Source organism: Miscanthus floridulus, chromosome 8 (genome assembly GCF_019320115.1).
Source record: "Miscanthus floridulus cultivar M001 chromosome 8, ASM1932011v1, whole genome shotgun sequence".
Taxonomy (NCBI): Eukaryota; Viridiplantae; Streptophyta; class Magnoliopsida; order Poales; family Poaceae; genus Miscanthus; species Miscanthus floridulus.
Window position 1 is genome coordinate 213,535,443 of NC_089587.1, and position 18,804 is coordinate 213,554,246.

General features: G+C 43.3%; 2 protein-coding genes across 3 annotated transcripts; one reads left to right on the plus strand and one right to left on the minus strand.

The window, feature by feature from the left end:
- Positions 1–8,004: 8,004 nt before the first annotated feature.
- On the plus strand, positions 8,005–11,784 carry LOC136474881 (uncharacterized). 2 transcript variants are annotated; one of them, XM_066472457.1, is made up of 8 exons: positions 8,010–8,439; positions 9,247–9,758; positions 9,846–9,918; positions 10,191–10,271; positions 10,349–10,412; positions 10,763–10,850; positions 10,939–11,023; positions 11,243–11,784. In XM_066472457.1, exons 1-8 carry the CDS (start codon positions 8,335–8,337, stop codon positions 11,324–11,326), a joined length of 1,092 nt encoding a protein of 363 aa, XP_066328554.1. In that variant the 5' UTR covers positions 8,010–8,334; the 3' UTR covers positions 11,327–11,784. The 2 variants fall into 2 exon arrangements, with proteins under 2 accessions (XP_066328555.1, XP_066328554.1); XM_066472458.1 differs by lacking the exons at positions 10,763–10,850; positions 10,939–11,023; positions 11,243–11,784 and adding an exon at positions 10,549–10,749 and having other exon boundaries at positions 8,005–8,439.
- Positions 11,785–12,122: 338 nt separating this feature from the next.
- On the minus strand, positions 12,123–18,474 carry LOC136478104 (DIS3-like exonuclease 2). Its single transcript, XM_066476438.1, has 6 exons — positions 17,894–18,474; positions 17,765–17,818; positions 17,613–17,678; positions 13,191–15,392; positions 13,028–13,099; positions 12,123–12,941 (listed from the first exon to the last, which is right to left on the minus strand). Exons 1-6 carry the CDS (start codon positions 18,302–18,304, stop codon positions 12,543–12,545), a joined length of 3,204 nt encoding a protein of 1,067 aa, XP_066332535.1. The 5' UTR covers positions 18,305–18,474; the 3' UTR covers positions 12,123–12,542.
- Between the last annotated feature and the right edge of the window lie 330 nt (positions 18,475–18,804).

Below are 18,804 nucleotides of genomic sequence, written 5' to 3' on the forward strand. Positions count from 1 at the left end.
GTTACCCAATTAGCTACCTATGCATAATGCTACCTAATAAGAGGCATATCAGTTTCCTTTTCTTTTTCTTTTCTTTTTTGGCAAATGTATAGCCAAGAACTTCGGGATAATGACCAAATTGGTCCTTTAGCTAAAGAAGTTGGCAAAATCAGAGTAAGAAAGAGGGGCATTCAAAAGACAGCTGTATGGTTATATGGCATGGCTGGCTATACATTGTGTAATGGAGAATGGACCACGGGAAGTATTTATGTGATTAGCATATGGCACACAAACAAGGGTACAATGTTGTGCTTGAGCAATGTCCCAGCACCTCTATATCTGCTTTAAAAATAATTACATCCATTTTAGTTTAAAGAAGTTAGTACATGCATATTGGGAAAATTGGAATTGTTTCCACCCCCAACAGTTTCCACAGGCATTTCTAAGGTAAACAAACCATCTAGCCATTTTTCTTCCCCTCTCATTCTTTACATCATATCACTTTAATGGAATAAATGTACCATTTCAACATTTCTGCCAGAAAATAGTTTATGATCTTGACAAGGTGGTCTGTACCCATAGGAAAACAATAGATACCATGCAGATACAAGAAAGGGAAGAAAAGACGGCTCACCAAATGGTCAAATTCCAAGATAAGACATGCTTCACATCTTCTTTAGTTGGCTTGTAGCCACACCTATCCCTCATTGAGGTTAGGTCTGAGAATTATGTGTAGGTGTAATGTAGAATAGCAGCCTCCTCCAATTTGATTTCACTACATAAAAAAAGAAATATATGACAAAACCATCAAGCATAAACAGACTATAGATTGTTAACTGACCACCTGTTTTAACAAATAACTCCGTATATTCAGATATCTTATTTGGGGATTTGATGTGATTATGCTATCTATGAGCACCGTTCGGACGCAAATGCTCTCTGGTATGTGTCTTGAAATTCTATAAATTTTCCATAAACTTCTACATCATTTACTACCTATCCTAAAAGTTGAGGACGTTACCCCGGTTCCCACTGATAGCACTCGCAGAAAGGGTGGTAGGTGGGGAATAAGGTTGTAGACTATTTGCCATCTCTTGGTCGTGGCCATCAGGAAGCTACTCCTCTCTGGGGTAGTTTTGCTGTTTCTAGAGGAGCTTTCATTTTGCTATGTGTAATTGCGCTATTGTTGACTGTTGGTAGAAAAGGAAACCAAAAGCTTAGATCAGATTACTCTTGAAGAAAATCTAAGCCTGCATAAATTTTTTATAGCTCATATTAGAATATAAATTTGTGAAAATAGGACCATATGCAATAATAACTTACACATGTTGCAAAGAACATTTGGTTCACCCAAAAATATCAAGTTGCACACAGCAAATCGAAAGCTATAGGAAATCAGTGTAAATACAAATATGAAAAAGTAATCGAACAGGACCTCAGAATTGAAACACCAATCAGAATAGATATATGATCCCAATAAGTTAAAATAGGATCATCATGGTACAGTTCAAACTGAGACATTTATATATGACACACTGAGATCGTAACGAAAAGAATTTAAAAAGAGGTGGGAATCAATGACGGGAAACTAAAGGGAGGAAATGAACACATGTCCAAAGTATGTCACTGAGACGTCGATTGCCAAATTTGACTACCTGATAAGCGTAGTGTAGTTGCCCTTTTGTGATATCAAATTGCGTTATTACTAAAACATAACATATACTACAGCCACAAGCATTTCCCTTGAATATCAACTGATGCAAACACTTAATACAAAGCATGCAAGCACACTTCCTAATTTGACTCTGCTGAACATCTACAGTGTGCAGTCAAGTATTCTTGAAAACTGATAAGCTAGAGAACAATCACTGTTACTTATCTCCAATCTGCTAACATAACGGATTTTAGCTCTTTAGGTATTCCCTCATGAGACCATTGTTGATCAATCATCATGACCATCTAAGATAAAGCCTGATACTTGACAAACAAAAGGGAGCACAAGAAAAACCGACATTCTGTGTAGAAAAAAAATCAGTTATACATTGCACTATCCCTTAGAAAAAGTTGTCAATCCTTAGGGAACTGTTTAGGACATTGCAGAAACTTATCTATTTGAAGCAACCAAATACTACAAACTGATAGAAATTCCACTGCCAAACAAATGCGAACCAAACTGTGAAATCACTAAATCAGACAAAGGGAACATGAAAGAGATGACCAAGGGATTACCTAGGTACTCGTCCAGATCTTTTTTTTCTTCCTTTCCATAGGAGTCCAACCTCACTGTGGTAGCAGATTCACTATTGGGTCACCCTTGTCAGCTATCACTTTGACCTACATGTGCATGTAGATTATATAAATGTCTTTTGTTGTGACTGTGAGCACACTCGAGCTAATGTTAGATTGCACCGGATAATGGCAACGTCGATGGTTTGTAAACTAAAAAAAATATGTTCGGAATCAATTTGAAGTGGGGCAGTTTCAAGATTTTGCAATGCCTTATGTCTCCGAGGTAGCAGATGGTCACTAAATTGTAAAAACAATACCAAGAAAACTGGAATGCAGAATACACCACTGCAACGTACCTGAAGTCACACGGATAGGAAAGGTTACCAAGAAAACTGGAGGTGACATAGTTTTGACAAGAGCACAGCCAGAAATAACAAAAAAAATTGAAGGACAGATCAATAGATCATCAAATATGATAACACGAATAAACTAACATATCATAGGGAGCATAGCCACCCTCTGTTTTGCTGTGTAGTCTGAAAATTCTCTCAATTCTTAGTCAGACAAATGCTAATACAGCCTATACAACTAAGACTACTCCGATCTATGTTTTAGTGAAGGTAACACACATATCTGATGCGGTAAAACTACCAAAATAATAAGTAAATATGCGATGAAATACGAAAGGCGAAGCTTAGATTAGATAAAGGAGGAAGTCATCATAGGCAACGACCTCAGGAGTTCAGATTTCATAAGTAAGAGGCAGTTCTAACCGCATAGTATGCGACTGAATAGGCAACAAATACCAACTCTTATTGGTGCCTCCAAAATACAGAAAACAGAATAGATAGGAAAAGATGGCAAAAAACAGGAATAACCAATTGACCTAGGTAGAAGGAGATGCAAAAAAAAAGCGCAGAGCGCTACATAAACAATAGCAATTCCCGTTGACACTTCTCTGTAAACCAACATGTTCTTTTAAAGGTTTGCAAAATCTGTATCGCAGTAATGGAGTAGATAAGAATTTATTTTCAATGAGAAGAGGATTTTTAGAAGCCTCAAAAACATGGCAATGATCATTTGTTAATTAACCTGGAGCTTCAAGGCATGCTAAGGAATCAGTTACACTGAGAAATTACATGATATGACTAACAGATCATGCCCAGTACCTCACAAGCGAATAAACATCCGATCATATCCCGGAGGAACGGGCATGGACTTTTTATCACAGACCGAAGAAAGGAAAAAAATGTAAGCAAGTATGCAATGAAATAGGAAAGGCAGAACTCAGATTAGACAAATGAGGAAATCATCACAGGCAATGACCTCAGGAGTTCAGATTTCATAAGTAAGAGGCAGTTCTAGCTTCATAGTCTGTGACTGAATAGGCAACAAATAACAACTCTCATTGGCGCCTTCCAAAAAATACATAAAAGAGAATAGGTAGGAAGACATGGGGAAAAAACAGAAATAACCAATTGACCTAGGTAAAAGGAGATGCAAAAAATACAGTGTAGAATGCTAGATAAATAATAGCAATTTGCAGTGACATTTCTCTGTAAACCAACATGTTCTTTTAAAGGTTTGTAAACTTTCTATCGCAGTAATGGAGAAGGTAAGAATTTCTTTCAATGAAAACAGGATGTTTAAAAGCCTCAAAAACATGCCAATGATCATTTGTTCATCGACCTGGAGCTTCAAGGCATGCCGAGAAATTAGCCACTCTCAGCAATTGCATAATATAAGTAACAGGTCATGCCCAATACCTCACAAGCGAATAAACATCATATCATATCCCGGAGCAACAGGCAAGGACTTTTCATCACAGGGTGAAGAAAGAAAAAAAAGGACCAGGCACGACGCCGTAGCACAACCTGGGAGCGCCGTCGCGGCCCGCCAGCGCCTCGCGCCGTGAGCCGGCGGTGCTGGTCCGGCTAGCACGGGTGACGTGGACCCTGCTTCTCCTCGGTTTTTGTAGGGGAGAACGCTACTTAAGTACAAAGTTATTATTTTCTTGCCTCGTAAGTAACCAACAAGGTGGTGTCAGGGAATAGTCTTTCTCAAATAGTTGTGGCAGTAGGGTTGCCGTCCTGATGACCGTAGGGTCTGAGCAACAGGTAACTTACATCTGGGATTAAGCATGGTGACAAAATTTTGGTTATTTCATTTCTGAAATTTGCCTCAGCCAATTAGAGGATACACCTAGTTTGGAAAATATGTTGCCGTCCAATTTAACAACACTCAGATGCAGTTATCAAAAGTGATTCTTCACAATTCCTCAACTTTGACAAATCGATGAACATGCAGAACGATTGCCTGATGGTTTAAATTAGAAACATGGTAAAGCCAGTGGAGTAATTGATTATGTAAGGTTCAGTTGAATAAGTGAAGAGAGACGGGGCAGGATAATTATAAGGATGTAAAAAAGAGGAGCAAAGGCGAAGCACAAACGAAAACTTGAAACCAAACTACAATGAAATGAAGGCCAGAGCTATGGTGCTTAAATTACAGGTTTACACAAATGAGATCTATATAAGGCTGATAAGCGAAGCTGATCAGATATAAACAAATGCAAAGCCGATTTTGAACAAAATATAGTCATGGCTCATCAGTAATGGGAAAACAATGGAAAATAAACAACGTCGACATATGTAAGCTAAAATTGAGAGGCCTAAACGTACGCACTTGGAATTTTTTTTGTTAAGAACACAAAGAGTAAGCACATGTTTGAAAAAAAACATTGTTCATGACAACGCAAGCTTATCTTTAAACAAACTGTATGTATTTTTTCAGTATCAATGGCATTGAAATATGGTGGACAGAAAATGCAAAATAGCAATGGCATGGAAATATGGTCAGGTTACCTCATACACATTGTCATACACTGAAATTGGAATAGCTACATCATCAGCAATGGCATATGCTCAGTAGAAAATAAATAAATCAGCAGCATAGGCATATGCGTATATATGCTGAAAAGGCTACAACAACAGCACAACGAAACTCCCTTCCTTTGTACCTAAATTGTAGACGAACCCTAAGGAAGAGAAGCAAGGATGCTGAAAGCAATCCGGAAAAACAAAAACGAAACCAGATCAGAAGAAGTGGCAAGCATGTAACCAATTTGCAGCATGCGTATAGGTAGCTAGGGTTTCGGCAACCAGAGGAGCACACGTTCCCCGGCGGGAGGAGGCGTTGAGGAGCCCGCGCGCGGAGGATGGGGGGGGGGAGGGAGGGGAGGAGGCGTTGAGGAGGCCGCGCGCGGAGGATGGGGGGAGGGAGGGGGCCGCGGGGCCCCACCCACACCGGCACGCCACTGCGTCGCGTCCGCCGCCGCCTCGGATGGGAAGGGGAGAGAGAGAGAGGAAGGGGAGGGAGAAACGGAGATAGGTGAAGGAGGGCTGAGGAGGAGGAGGAGGAGGGGCGCCGCCGCCGTAGGCCGCTCGCGCCGTCGCGCTGCCCGCGTCGGAGGGAGATGGGGAGAGCGAGAGAGAACAAAGAGGAGAGAGGAGGGGGCTACAAGCTAGATGGAGAAGCGGCAGCTGGGATATATATTTGCTTCTCTGGATTCTGAAGAGAAGCGGAGGAAGCAGAGGAGGACCGGGAGAAGCCAGAGAGGAGCACGAGAATCCGCTTTCGACAGAATCCCCTCCAAGGGATCTGGGACGCACGACTGTAAGATCAGACGGTCAGAAAAATTTCGGGCGACGTGGACGTTGGTTTTGTCGGGAAACCATCTCCGGCTTGTTTGGGTAAATGATGATGCAGTATGGTCACCGAAGGGGAACTCTGTAATATACTTGCGATGTGTATTATTTGGCTACTGGTCCGTCAATCCTAGGACTGAACAAATCTAGATTTTCATTTTCAAACTTTGACCTTGTTGGTTGATACGGATTTTTTATACTTTAAGTTGAAACTCATATCTTATTGTATCATTATTAACTCCACTTTTTTTTGTATTTTATGAAAAATAAACATTTTAGGTCGTAGATTGCATTTTAAGTACCAGTGTACTACAATAGCATAAATCGTCATGTATCTTTCTGATTTTTGTGATAATTTTTAGATTTATTAATTAACTCTCACAATATATACTCCATTCGTCCCTTTTTATCTATCGTTCTCATTTTTGAGAAGTCAAACTTAGCCAATTTTGACCAAATATATTAAAAATATTAATATTATAGCACATAATTAGTATCATTAGATAGATCGTTGAATCATTTTTTACAATAAACTTATTTAGAGATACAAATGTTGCTACTATTTTCTATAAACTTAGTCAAATTTAATAAAGTTTGACCAACACGCTTTCTGTAGCGACAGATAATAAGGGACGGAGGGAGCACTTGGCCTGTTTAGTGGCACATAGCATGATGCTTATTTTAATTTAAGAGTGAGTGAAGTGCACAAATTAAAAATATATATATATTGTGTATATATAGTGTATTTTACAGCTATTGAATTCTTCTGTATAATACCTTATATTAGTATATAAGTAGATTTGAATGCTATTTTAGTTTGTTTCATAACGGCATACGTGAATTATTTAGACACAAATAAAGACGTTTGTTTAAATAGTATTTCATGATGACGTATGTGCATAGTTTGGATGTAAATTTAAGGGGGTTATTTTGCATTGTTTTTCATAACCGTAGAGGTGGATAATTTAGATGCAAATTTAAAATGTTACTTTAAATTATCTTTCATATGATAGAGGCGAGCAATTTATATACAAATTTAGGGGTATTTAGAGTATCTTTCATAGCAGCAAAGGTGAATAATTTAGATAAAAATTAGGGAGGTATTTTATTATCTTTATAATAATAGAGGTGGATAATTTAGAGCGTCTCCAAGAGTGCCATATATCCCTTCCCCATATATGTTTTTTTAGGAAAAAGAAGAAAAACTCATCTGCAAGAGTATCCTATGTCCCTTCCTCATCTTTCGACACTTCGCAAATCGGCCTCCTTCGCGCGTAAAAATGAGCGGATCTAAGTCGTGCGGATCCGGACTTCCCCACGCCATCGCGGTCTCCCTCGTTGGCGCGATATTTCTTTTTACCGCGACTCTCCACGCCGATGCACGCCGTCGAGGGGAGAAGTGTCGCCGCCGCAGATCAGGGACAAGGTACGTACTATCTACTGCTCGATCGTTGCCGATGTGTGCTGATTTGCCGGTCGTGATTTGCATGTACATATCACGTACGTGGCCGGCTGTTGCATCTCTGCTGCCGGGATCGGCTGCTGGATCTCTGCCGCCGGGATTTGCTTGTACATATCACGTACGTGGCCGGTTGTTGCATCTCTGCCGCCAGGATTTGCGTGTACATATTGCGCACATGGTCCTGTGCTGCATGCTACTGTGGCTGCTGGGCGTCTCCTGCTGGGCACCTGGTACTGCTGCTTGCCGGCTGATGCTGCTGCTTCCTGGTGGCCGCTTGCGACGGCAGACGATTGGGGTTCGCGACCTCGCGACGGGAAAAAAACCGTGCATGAAGAAGGGTGTCGACCAAGATTTTGATTTTTTAAAGTTAAATATGGGGTACTCTTGGAGATAGACTTCTTTTCTTTTCTCTCAATACTGTTTTGGGAGTTGAAAAACATAGAGTTATTGGGAGAAAAATATGGAACACTCTGGGAGATGCTCGAGGTTATTTTACATTTTATTTATAAGTGTAGATGTGTATATTTTTTTATAAAACATAATGAATACAATGATTATTATTGGCAATGATGCTTAAAGTTTACCAAATTAAAGGTCAGCTATTTTTAAAACGTGGATGCGCTTGAATGCTGGAAGCGCACAGTACATGTCGCCTACCCGCCTCCCCCGCGCACGGTGTGCTGCTGCCGGCGTCGCTACCCGCTAACCGCCGCGGACAACGCCACGACGTCATTGAAAAAGAGAAGGGATCCAAATATCCAATCGAGACCCACCACCGAACAAGTCCAAATCCGCCCGTCTCCCCTCGAAGTCACTCCGGCGCTCGCCGGCTCCGCCTTCTCCGGTTCTCCCACCCATCCAAGCGCAGCTCCGGAAGCGCCAGGGGCGGACGAGCGCCTCCCAAATTTAGCAGCCGCGGGGCGCGTGGGCGTGGGCGTGGGCCCGTAAGGAGGATCGATGGGGTACCTGCCGTCCCTGAGCAGCAAGGCGGCGCACTTCGTGTCCGACCTCACCACCGTCATCCTCAACCCCGTCTCCGAGCGCGAGACCTCCCACCTCCCCGTGAGACACCGGATCCCCGCTCCCTTCCCTTCCCCTCCCCTCTCGTGTAGGCGATTCGGTCCGGTTTTGAATTGGGGTCTCGCACGCGCTCCCGATTCGGGCGGTTGGGCGACTCGGGCTGTGGCATCCGCTCAGGTAAAGAGTGGTTTCGCAGCTGGGGCGTCCTATCGTTAGGGTTTGGTGTGCGATTCCTGGGGGTTTTAGTGTTGATTGTTGCTAATTAGGATTGGCTATGGTTGGTGGAACTGTTGCTAGCTTGGCAAGCGCTCTTGTTTAGTTCACGCAGAGGATTTTCTTCTGGTATGAGCTTATTCAGAAATTGGCGCTCCAATGCAGTTAGGGTGTTCACTGGGCCAGTCCTGAAATAATTTTGGTTTAAGGATGTTTAGAAGATGCCTATGGTATGCAAAGGGCACACTGATATAGGTTAACTCCATCAATGTATCTTGCATTTCCTGTGCGTTTTCACTCACTTATCATGCGGGAAAGTTCTGATGTAAACCAAGTTCTATCCGCCCTTGGTTAAATTTTCAATTAAGTCTTTTTATGATGTCATTGAGTGGCTGATAGATGTAGCTGCAAGGCCAAAGTTGATCAGATGGTATTTTGGTAGCTTTCCATTTCTTTATTATTTCTTTTACTCTTTCATGCTGGATTCTGTTGCTTGTCGCCAGATGATGATTTCTGTACATGTGTTTGGTTCCAGTTAGTACTAGCACTTACTCTCAAGTCTTAACCATATCAGATTTTCACTCATCATCTCATGTTACTGAAAGTTCATATTTCAATTTCTTTGGAATTTTGCAGGAGGTTGACGAAGTGCAAGAAAATTTGGAGGATGATAAAGATTCTGAGCACAATTCTGATAGCCTTGATGGCCCTGACACCTCTTCCTTTAGAGCATTCTTGATCTCGTTTTTGTCATCATCGAGCTCTAATACCGATTCAATGGAGATAATTCCTGAGCAGAACGGAGACATGGGTTACCCTACCTTAACACCCATGGGGAAGGGAAGCAAGGGAAGAACAGGTCTGATAAGTAGGGGGAAGCATTCCATCGGTAAAATCATTAACAAGGCGGCAAGGATTGGTGGTTTCAAACAAACAACTGCAGAGCCTAAAATTGACAGGGAGGCAGTAACTCGTACTGAACCAGATCAACCTGTATTGGAGCGCCAGGAACCAAAGGAAGTTGCTTCCTTCAGTAGTTTGCCAACTATGTCGGAACCATCTGTTCTTTTGTCAGAACTGATGCAATCCATTCTTTATGCCTCTCTCCCGGTTCTTGCCCAGGGAAGGAACTGGGTCTTGCTATACAGGTTTAAGATGTCTCCTATTCTGATATGTTCTAACTTCTGATCATGCGTGTCTACTGTTATCTAATGTTTATGTTCATAGTTGTGCAGTACATGGAGGCATGGCATATCTTTATCTACTTTATATAGAAGGAGCATGCTTTGCCCTGGTTTCTCACTCTTGGTAATGTTACTGTTTCCTAAGTAGATCAAATGTTATGGCTTTTCACTATTACTTAAGAAACGGCAGCCTATTTCACCTCCACAGTTGCTGTCTGTTTCATATTTTTAAGCGATAGATCTTATTTAACTCCATAAGTTACTATATTGTTGATGATGTGGATTTTTATGGGCATCATAGCATCATCTGATATAATTTCAAAAAGAAAAAGGTGCCATAGATTGCTTATTGCTACTTTTCCATTCTTCATCTTCTGATGTTATGTTACATTACAGGTTGTTGGGGATAGAGAAGGTACGGTTTTTGGTGGTTTAGTTGAGGCCCCATTGCAGCCATCCAGTTCAAAGAAGTATCAGGTTTTCGCCTTAACATTTTGATAAATTGTTTGGTAAAAAAATTCTTGTGCTGAATATTCTGCAAATTAATCTTGCAGGGGACCAATAATTCCTTTGTTTTCACTAATTTACACAATCGCCCTGTCATATATCGACCCACAGGTAATTTTCAGTTTTATCCATTTCATGTTATTTCAGTGCATTTAATATAACAGTTTACCAATGCCGCTGTGACTTTGTTGTGCATTCTGAGAACTGTTTTGCTTTGTGTAAGCTATTGAAAAATTACTTACTGCAGGCGCAAATAACTATTTTATGGAGTCAGATTTTTTTTTACCCATGCACTTAGGTGGCAGTCTAGTTTGAGAATTGAGTAACATTTAAATATTTTAGGCCGTGTAATTTTAATTATGCAGAGGTTGGAAGTGATGTGAAGACCGGTTGTATCATCTTGATGTAATAGTCTTGTTTCAATAAGCTTCCTTTATCTAAAAGTAAAAAACTTACTGCAGGCGCAAATAACTATTTTACGGTGTGCTCCACCGACTATATGGCTCTGGGGGGAGGAGGTCATTTTGCACTTTATCTTGATGCAGACCTGTAATATCTCGCACCATCTACGACTGGTACACAAGTCATTGTTAATTTCCGCACAACTCACCTGTATTTTCTGCATTTCTCTTTGCAGTTTGACTGGTTCAAGTTCTAATTCAGAGACTTTTAACAACGGGTGTTTATCGCATTCTCCAGACTTCTCAGTGAAAGATGTTGAGGTATTTAAAACATTCGAGTATTGTGCTCTGGGACTTTCTTCCTGGTGAACATAATTACATCCATATGATCAAGAAGCTTTCAATTTTAATCTATCAACGTAAATAATTCTCCAAGGACATAAACATAAAGAGCCCTTTTATGGCCGTCCACATGTTGTCCGAGTTTGGGAGAAAGGCACTATTTACATACTTTAACTGTTCTTTTCTCGTTTAATGCAGCTTTGGGGCTTCGTCTACCCTTCCAAATACGAGGAGATGCTGACACTCTGTCGGACTGAGAAACCTGGAATCTGTCGATGGTGACCGTACCATAGCCGAACTGCCAAATAGACATGCCACATCTGTACAGTTTTTAGTAGGCTTTGAGATTTGCGAGCATTTTTGTGCGGACCAGATAGTACTGGAGACTTGCTTTTCCCAAGCGAGTTTGCTCAGATTTGTAAATACTCTACTTTTGTTACTGCCACATGGCGAAACATGGACGTTACTGGTTGTTGTTTCAGTGTTCGGCATATTGAGGTAAACTGTCACGGGGGGATCAGGCTGCTACCAGGATTCATGAAAGATAAACAGGCGTCAACCTGTTCAAAGCCAGCCATCTAGATCCAGAAGCAATCAAATTGAACGTACACCGATGAATGGTCCTCACTCAGAACACTGCATAATCATCATTTTAAATGAATTGAAGTGCAAAAATACAACGCCAAAATCCTGCAGTTAGTGGCTATTCCAAATGTGCTGGGACGCAGCATCAGATTATCACTCCGTATAAACGAATATCTAATAATACAATCAAATGTCCTTCAACTGAGCTTAATCTCAGAACCAAATGGAGGTCCTACAGCATTTCTGATTTGCTCGCATGATCTGCACGGGTAAAACTGCAATTGCAAAGAATCAGCGTGTTCGCTGGTTGGTGCTGATTTTTTTAAGAGGAAAACACTGTTTGCTGGTTGAATATGCCTGGCTGAAACCAACAAGCGAACAGAGTGAATAATTACGCGACCATAACTAAAGAGCACTGCAGTACTGCACGATATATCCCGTCCTCACGAAACAAGTGAAAGCACAGTTACACAAGAAACGACAGCAACAGACAGTCACCAAAGAGACTTTTATTATCCGAAGTACCAAAACACCAGCTTCAACATCTGAGTGAACCCACCAGTAAAAAAAAATACTTCAGGTGGTTTCACAAGCTAGCAGAAAATCATTAAAGAGACTATTAAAATAGTGCGGCACTAATATAGACTCCCTCTTGCACCATTGACTCCCTCTTCCATCATTCTGGTACCTCATCAAGCAGCCTGGGAATAAAAACGGAAGCCACTTGACTCTGCGAGCAAACCCTCAGGATGGTAAAGAACGGATAGGGGTTGGGGTTTTCTTTTTCTGCGCTGGAAGGGTAGCTAATTAGCTATACATGAATGAAATATCTACAGTACTAAGTTGGAATTTGCCTACGACTGAAAAACTGTTGAAAATCGACCAAGTATTTCCTATCATGACAGGAGGTTTCCTATAACTCGAAGTATGACGCCATGTACAGTCTTACTCCAATGTCCACCGCACAATCCTCACCACCAATTGCATGAAGAACCACAGGGATGTCACTCAGGTAATGTATCACCAAGGGCAGAACAGCTGGAGCAGCCTGAGCTTTCACTGCGTCGCCACTCAACAAAACAGACTTGGCAGTGCAGCCGCCAGCTTCTGTTGCCCCTGATTCCTCATCTTCTTCAGACAACTCTGAAGGGTTCACCACCATCGCGACTTCCTCAATTGGTCTGCACTTCATCTGAGTTCCCCTCCTTTGAGCAGGCTTGTTCCAGCATGCATCAAGCACTAACGTTCCAGTGGCTTCTAACCATTCAACTGATAAGCCCTCAACTTCATCATAATATATCCTTCGTTCCATCTGCGTCATAAAATCGCACTGAGGTGAGGAAGAAGAAAAATGAAACAAGTGCTCCTTTTATATGAGAGTTGGCAAAAAAATCATACTGCAAGCTTGGGCACATAAACTGACATGAATCTGGGTCCAAGCCCCAGAACTCTAGCATTGCAGACAACCACCTGCAAAGATAAGAGTTAAAAACAGCAGAATTCAAAATAAAGCTCACGGGAAAACTTACTTGAAAGCTGGAAATGGTGATGCACGAATTACCTCTTTGTTCTTTATCAGAGCCCACATGTAGAGCTTCTGTCCAGCATCTTCTGCATGGCGACCAGCCCACATTCTTTCATTACAGTGTTCAGCAATCTCCCCGAGATTTTCAGAGTAAGGAACCTTAAATTTCTTAGCTGCAGCAGAAAGTGCTTTTTTTCCTTCTTCAGATTCAGCAGCATCCTTGCACAAATGGAGGCCTATAAAACATCTATCCATCAATTCACAAGAGGCTTTGACTCCATTCCAGCCTGTGGAAAATTTCTTTTGCTTCATATACACTTGTTCAGCCTCAATCACCGCATTCAGAGTCCTGTGAACAATTATATCAGGATATCTTCGAAGCGGTGAAGTGAAGTGTGTATACAAAGGGACAGACAATGCATAATGTGCCCAATCATCTTTCTTGCTTATCAGGTCCCCTGTGCAAAAGTATTCTGCTGACTGCATTTGCTTTGAAGCATAAAACATGAGGATATCAAACATAACAGGATCCTCTTGCAACTTTTCCTTTATTCTAGAGAGTGAAAGGTGGAGCTGACCAGATGATGAAGCATCCAATTCAAAACCATTCTTAGCACAAAATGCCTCGAACTCTCTGAACTTCCGCAAATTAGGTTCAGGGTGCCTACGAAGTAAGGCACAATCAGGGAATGCATTAGATATGACTTCTGCAGCTGACATATTCGCCAACAACATTAGCTCCTCAACAATGAAGCATGCATTGTTCCTCACATAGCGATAGCTATCACATGGAGCCCCATCTTCATCAAACAAGATCATAAGCTTTGCAGTATCAAGAGAAAGAGCTCCACCCTTGAACCTAACTTCCTTCAGATTTTTTGAGACCTCATAAAGGCCTCTAAGTGACTTGATAACATCATCTCTCTCAAATTTACCATGTACTTCAAAAGAAGAAATAGCAGATCTAGCCTGACTGGCTTCATTACAGATCAAATCCTGCACAAGCTCATATGACAGCTTGCAGCACGAAAAGATGACGCTTTGACCAATCCAGCGACTAATTATGTTACCATGAGGATCAATATCCCAAATAATTGAAAAGGCAAGCCTGTCTACACCTGGATTAAGCGAAACCACTTCTGAAAGTCTTGAAGGCAACATTGAGATTTTGCGTTTCAGGGTGTAAACACTAGTAGATCGGCTTTGAGCTTCAGCATCTAACGCAGTCTCTGGATGTACAAAGTAGGAAACATCTGCGATGTGAACCCCAATACGGACAGTTCCTCCTGAAAGTATTTCAATTGATATAGCATCATCAAGATCCGATGCAGTAGGAGGGTCTATTGTAAAAGACAAGACCTCCCGCAAATCTTTTCTTGCTTCAAGTTCTTTTTGAGGAATCTTCCAACAATTGTCAGGAAGACATGCCAAGGACTCGGGGGAAAACTCAGCATCAGATATCGCATTCTCAAATAATATAGCATCCATATGTGTTTTAACATGACCACCCTTCCCCAAGAACCATATAACATGGGCATAGGGATAGAGATTTTCCTCATTCCATTCATCAATTCGTGCAGCAACCAATTCCTTCTCAAAAGCTGCATCACCCCTCAGGCTCTGTCTGACACTATCTGGCAAAGTGCTAAAACTCACAACCATCGGAGGGAATTTGGGGTCAGTAGGCAAGAGATGAAACAGGCCTGTAACTGATGATGCTCTGTTGTTCATCCTCTTTAGACCCATCTGATTTTTCTGCTGCTCTCCATCAGGGAACTCTGAGAAAGAAGCAAGGAAACCTACAATGGCATCACGACGTGGAGACTTCTTAATGACTGATAATACTTTCCCAGTAGGACGTCTGCTTGGATGAGAATATATCATGGCACAGATCCTTTGTAATGCTCTAGCAGCCTCACTCTTTCCATCATTCAAGTCTTTCTCATTCCTTTCAGGGACAGTAGCATTCCCATTTCCACAATTAACAGCTTGACTAAAACCACTGTTCTTGTGAGGGGGATGCATCCTATCCAAAACAGGTACGCCATTACTGCAATTTTCAAACCTGCAGCCGACATCTGCATGTCCTTTCTTCCAACTATGATTCCCATTTGTTTCACTAAACTCACGGACCACAGAATCTCCTCCTATCGCAGGGTTGCATGCAATATTCGGACCTTTCATTCTGGTCCATTGAGCAACAGGGTCCAGTGTGATAGCAACATGATCACCTTCAACCTGCAATGTAATTCATGAGATAACATGATGCTGTGAGTTCAAAATCCGCGTAGCATAAATAGGCACAGCTAGAGAGCAGAATGGTACAGGCACTGCAGGCATTGGAACTCAACCCTTATAACAAACCATATGTTAAGACATTAAGATAAAAAAAAACACATACAGACATATGCATATCACCTATAGCACTAGTTGTTTGTTTAGGAAGCATAATCTTTGTTAGGAATACTGGTAGAGAAATAGAAAAGCCTCTTGCATGCAAGACGAAAGATAAAATGTATTGAATGAAAGGATGAAGGGAGAACGCCACACCTGCAGCAGAACACTAAAACCCAATAAAAATGATCAAAAAGGTAAAACTAACAATGCAGCTTTGTTTGAATCATTTCCAAAAGTAAAAGCTATTGTGGTAATAATGCCGATGGTCACATGTTATTCCCAGAAATGCCAATTGGTGCTGGTTGCAGTCCTGACTAAGGGCAGTCCCAACGTGATTCGATGGGTCATTTCCATGTGCATTAAACAGCTTGCCAACTAAGCAAATAGCCGACGTGTCAACATAATTAAGGAGGTGAGAGAGAAACGGTTTCTCAGGTGGGAAATGAAGTTGTCCCGACCTCCAAGGTGTGAAGAAACCACTAGTTCCAGCATTGGAGCATCGTGTCGTTTCCACCATGTGGATCCGTCTTGTTCTCGCCGCGCTTGCCGGACGGGACTCCACCTGCGCCAGTTGCCGTGCCGCGCTCCTGGCTGAGCGCCCTGCCCACCGCTGCAACGCGAGCCCCGCCAGCCACCGTGCCACGCTCCCGGCCGAGCGCCCTGCCCGCAGCCGCGAGATGGGCCTCGCCAGCTGCCGCGCCGCAGTCTAAGCCGCGCGCCCCTGCTCGCTGCCGCGCATCCCGCCCGCCGCCATGCTGCTCGTATGGCCAGTAGCTGCAAGCCTGCAACGCGAGCCTCGCTGGCTGCTGTGCACGCTCCTGGACTGGACGCAAGCCTAGCCGGCCCCGCCGTGTGCTCTGCTGTGGCCTGTGTGGCTGTGCCCGTGGAGAGAGATGAGGCAGGGGAAGAGAAGTGGATAGAGGACAGAGAAGATGAGTCAGAAAAGTGCCAACAAAATTTAATGCGGATCAGCGAAAGAAACTAGAGGCGTTGAGGGGTAGTTTCATGCAGCGATGTCTAGTTGACGTGGCACCCACGGAAACTATCTCATGGTTTCTGGGTTGGGACTGCCCTAAGTTCAACATGAAAGCACACTACGCATATAAGGTATAGCATGCTTCAACCAGCTGTGCAGGGGACAAGCTAGTCATACTTTATGTGCCTGTCGTGCAGAAGGTACGAGTTGTTTTGAGCACAAATTGAGATGCCCACTTCTACCATGACAAAACTTGATAGTTGGTGATGCTATATCACAGGAAGGAAACAGTGGCGGAGGACGGAAAAAAAGTTAAGGTATGGCAAAATGGATAATATATAGGTAATAAAATAATATCTTTTATTAAAATGGTTCATACACAAGACGCAGTAATATCTCTCTGATTTTGACATTGCTCTTTGCTTTTTGTTCCATATTTTTTTATTAGTTTACTGCGCTTCAAAATCAACCGACCCAGTTAGCTGATAACCAAAAAACAGAACAAACAACAATGGAAAAAAAAGGTTCAACTTCCAGAGTTTGGACACCTAAACAAACCATCGAACTGCGGTATGGTGTCACAATATTGTATTCTATACTGGCACTGGAAGGCCGGAAACATACACGGTAAGCCAGCCCACATTCCACAAGGTCCAAAGGCCTAACAATGAAACAATGGCTCATCTAATCGTTTTTTACTCCTGAGTCAAGGGCGTTGCATTGCATTGCATGTCTGCGTCCATTCAGCGAATCGGTGCAAGCATAGGTGGGGATCCGCGGCGGAGCAAGGCACGGCAAGCGCCCTACCGGGCTCTCCGCCCCTGGAAGTAAAGACACAACAGGATAGTGCTGAATTTTGTCCTGAGTCACATTTCGTGCCAAATCTGACACCGTTTTCATTCCTCCTGATTGGATAACTACCGAACAAAAAACACATTCCAGGGCATGCCCAACCAGTTAACAGACACACGAGCTTAGTGCGATAGCCTGCCTTTGCACTATCCAGTACCCATTAAAACTTCCTTATGGGGCAGCTTCGTAAACACCCAATAATTAGCACATCATGCATGCAGAGATGTACATACCGCTCTGTTTTGTGCCAATCCCGTAATGAGAACATCCACCGGCATGCCATCAATTGTGCAGTACGCCTGCAAAATCACACAATTCAAACGTTACCACGCAGTTGCACGGGAACAGTACAACGTTAGTAATCAGATCACCGAGCCATGCTTGCCTCATTTCGGTTGTGAGCGTTCACCCTGAACTTCCCCACGAACGCATACCCTCTCTGTGTAGCAAACGCATCAAATCAGGGTGTCAGTTCACACGAAAGCCGCAACCCTCCCATGGCACCAGCAAATACCTTGACGGCGTCCTTCACGGTCCGCTCAGGCCAGTGAGGCTGGAAGTACCGCATCACCTGAGCTCCCCCGCCCACCCTCGACACAGGCGCCTCCGTGGGTCTCGGCGTGGGCAGCAGGGGGCAGGACTGGCTCGTTCCCGCCGCGGACGCCTCTGCCTCGGCGTCGACACCGGCGCCGCCGCTGCCCACGTGCATGGGCGGCATCGATCTGACCGACCTCGGCCCCGCGGCGTCCGCGTGCGGACCCTGCGGCGCGGCGACGGCCGCCTGCTTGGAGCGCCGCGAGGGGCGGCGGCGGTTCTTCTTCCTCTCCTTCTCGTCTTCTTCCGTCGCAGAGGCCACAGCAGCAGCAGGCGGCGGCGGCGGGGCGGGGATGGGCACCGCAGCTGTGTGCTCCCCGGTGGCCCTCATGATGCAGACCCTCCCTATCTCCTCGAAGGACACGCGGCGGGGGAACCCTAGATCTGGGGCGTCCTCCGCTTCGTCGCTCCCCTCGTCGACACCGATGGATAAAAAAACGAGGTGTCGAGGCGCGGGGAGAGGAGATGGGGACTGCAAGGATGGGATGACAGAGAGGGAGGGAAAGAAGATTGGAGGAGCCGAGGGAAAGGCGAGGGGCGGCATACCTGGCTCGGCTCATTTTAATTTTTCACGAGCTCAGCGGAAAGTGTATGGTCGCTGTTTTAACCAACCAGCTCGAGTCAGCTCGTGAGTTGTTCACGAGCTCAAATGAGTAAATTTAAAAGATGATGGTGCTAATCTAAAAATGTATATCTATTCTATTGATATGTAATCCTTATTTTCAGCTGTTTCATATAAATTTTGATTTTATAATGGTTGTGGTACTTAAATATTGATTTATAAATTGTTTTTTAGGGAGAAGATAATGCTGATATTAAATTTGTGGACTT